Genomic DNA, 2241 nt, shown 5'->3' with positions numbered 1-2241 from the left:
AAAAAAAAAAAAAAAAAAAAAAAAAAATGTAAATAAAGCTGGAGGCATAATACTACCTGAGTTTAAACTATACTACAGAGCAATAGTAACCAAAACAGCATAAAAACAGATACACCGACCAATGGAACAGAATAGAGAATCCAGAAATCAGCCTATCCACCTACAGCCATCTGATCTTCGACATAGATGTGAATATTTTTATCACAACTTGATGCTAAAGAAATTGAGATTTATTTAACAGAATTACACTATATATTTTTCTCTAGCATATTTTTACATATCAAAACCATATAAAAACAACATGGGCTGTGTGTTAGTTCATTTTCTGTTGCCATAACTGAATATCTGAGACTGGGTAATTTATTAAGAAAAGAAATTTATTTCTTACAGTTCTGCAGGTTGGGAAGTCCAAGGTCTAGGGAATGCATCTGGTGAGGGCCCTCTTGCTAGTGGGGACTCTACAAAGTCCTGAGGTGGCACAGGGTGTCACATAGCAAAGGGGGTGCATGAGAGAGAGCAAACCTGGCTTTTAGAACAGACCCACTTTTGTAGTAACACATTAACCCATTAATTGTGAATGGATTAAGTCATTCATGAGGGCAGAACCACCTCTCAATACTGATATGTTGGTGATCAAGTTTCAACATGAGTTTCAGAAGGGACAGACATTCAAATCATAGAATGCTATCTTGATAAGTACTTTAATGATAATTAAATAAAGTTCTTTTGTGAATATATTTGTCATCTTTCACTTGTCCTTATTTAAAATTCTATTCTCCACTTTTTTAATGTATTTAGTCACTGCTTTATTTTTTTCATGCCTTTGTTATGTGAATGTGTTATTTTTTTTCTTACTAGTTATTATGCTTTGTAGCAGATACGATTATAGGAGATAAACACATATAATAAAGGTATACTTGAATGTTCACCCATATTTTACAGTCACTTTTTAAATTTTTTCTGACCAAGTTTCTTCTAAGGTCTTTATAAAGTTGTTAGCAAAGAGTTGTTTGGAAATTCATAGTTGATTTATAAGTAATGGTGAGCATTAAAGATATTTCATACCAACCATTTTCTGACCATATATTTTTATTTTCTACAGCCATCTCGTGGTGTGTTTGAAGAAATGAAATATCTGGAACTTATGATTGTTAATGATCATAAAATGGTGAGAATATAGAATCAATGTGTTTTAGACCCAATATCTTACTTAAGAGAGAATATATTTCACTTTATATTTAATCATTATTTGTTACTTATTAAAGTCAAGATATTTAGACACTTTATTGTTTTGGGATATTAAATTACTTGATTTATTTCTTGGTATTTGGAGACATAAAATTTTCACAACTCTAAACTTTCCCTCTGTTTAATAATGACTGAAATTAATGGATTTAGCTATTTGGCATCTTTCACTTGTCCTTATTTAAAATTCTTATTCACTTTTTTCATCTATGTATTTAGTCACTGCTTTATTTTTTTTCATGCCTTTTTATGTGAATGTGTTATTTTTTTTCTTACTAATTATTATGCTTTGTAGCAGATATGATTATAGGAGATAAACATAATAAAGGTATATATAAAGAGACTATCTTTAACTGATGATTTGTCTCTTAAAGTATTGGAAAATGAATAATGAATAATCTTGTGTTACTTCTGTAGAAGTATGATGTGATTGAATGTGTCATTTCAGTAACACTTAAAAGAAATATGAAAAATGGTAATTGCTTCTCATTGGCCCATCTTGAAGATAAAGTAGAAATTATCTTAATTACACTCTATTTACCATTTACTTTATAAAATGTCTTGGCTGAAGCCTAGAGCATGATTAAGGGTCTTGGTCAGTAGGCTGTATGCTAGTATACCTAAACTAGTGGTGTGCTGGTAAATTTTAACACTTAGCACTCCAAAGAAAAGCCTTGATTTATAATGTTTGCTGATATCTATTGTATGAATACTTCCACCATGGCTGATTTCAAGCTACCAAAGTGAGATCACTGAATGAGGGGTTTGGAGGGGATGTGTCCAGTTGGTTCTTATGAGCTGTTGGGAGCTGACTGCAGCCACCACTACCACATTCCTCAAACTGTTTAGGCCAGTTGTAATTTTTGTCATAGTTATGTAACTGAATTTTAAAAATTGCATACACTAAGACAAAGGGTAGTTGTTTTCATGAAAATGAAGTTGCATTTCTGGAAAGACTTTATAAAGATGAGAATCTTTTTAAAAATGCTTAAGTCG

General features: G+C 31.3%; 1 protein-coding gene across 1 annotated transcript in view; it reads left to right on the top strand.

Moving 5' to 3' along the window:
- The window catches only part of ADAM23 (ADAM metallopeptidase domain 23), a 92135-nt gene that overhangs the window by 33758 nt on the left and 56136 nt on the right, over positions 1 to 2241 (top strand). The window contains exon 7 of the mRNA XM_008588525.1: positions 1103 to 1168. Within this exon, the coding sequence (XP_008586747.1) occupies positions 1103 to 1168 (66 nt within the window). The remainder of the gene's footprint in view (positions 1 to 1102; positions 1169 to 2241) is intronic.

The sequence above is a fragment of the Galeopterus variegatus genome, unplaced genomic scaffold (genome assembly GCF_000696425.1).
Source record: "Galeopterus variegatus unplaced genomic scaffold, G_variegatus-3.0.2 Scaffold4877, whole genome shotgun sequence".
Lineage (NCBI taxonomy): Eukaryota > Metazoa > Chordata > Mammalia > Dermoptera > Cynocephalidae > Galeopterus > Galeopterus variegatus.
The sequence above is the reverse complement of the archived record's forward strand: the minus strand, read 5'-3'. Positions and strand labels throughout refer to the sequence as shown.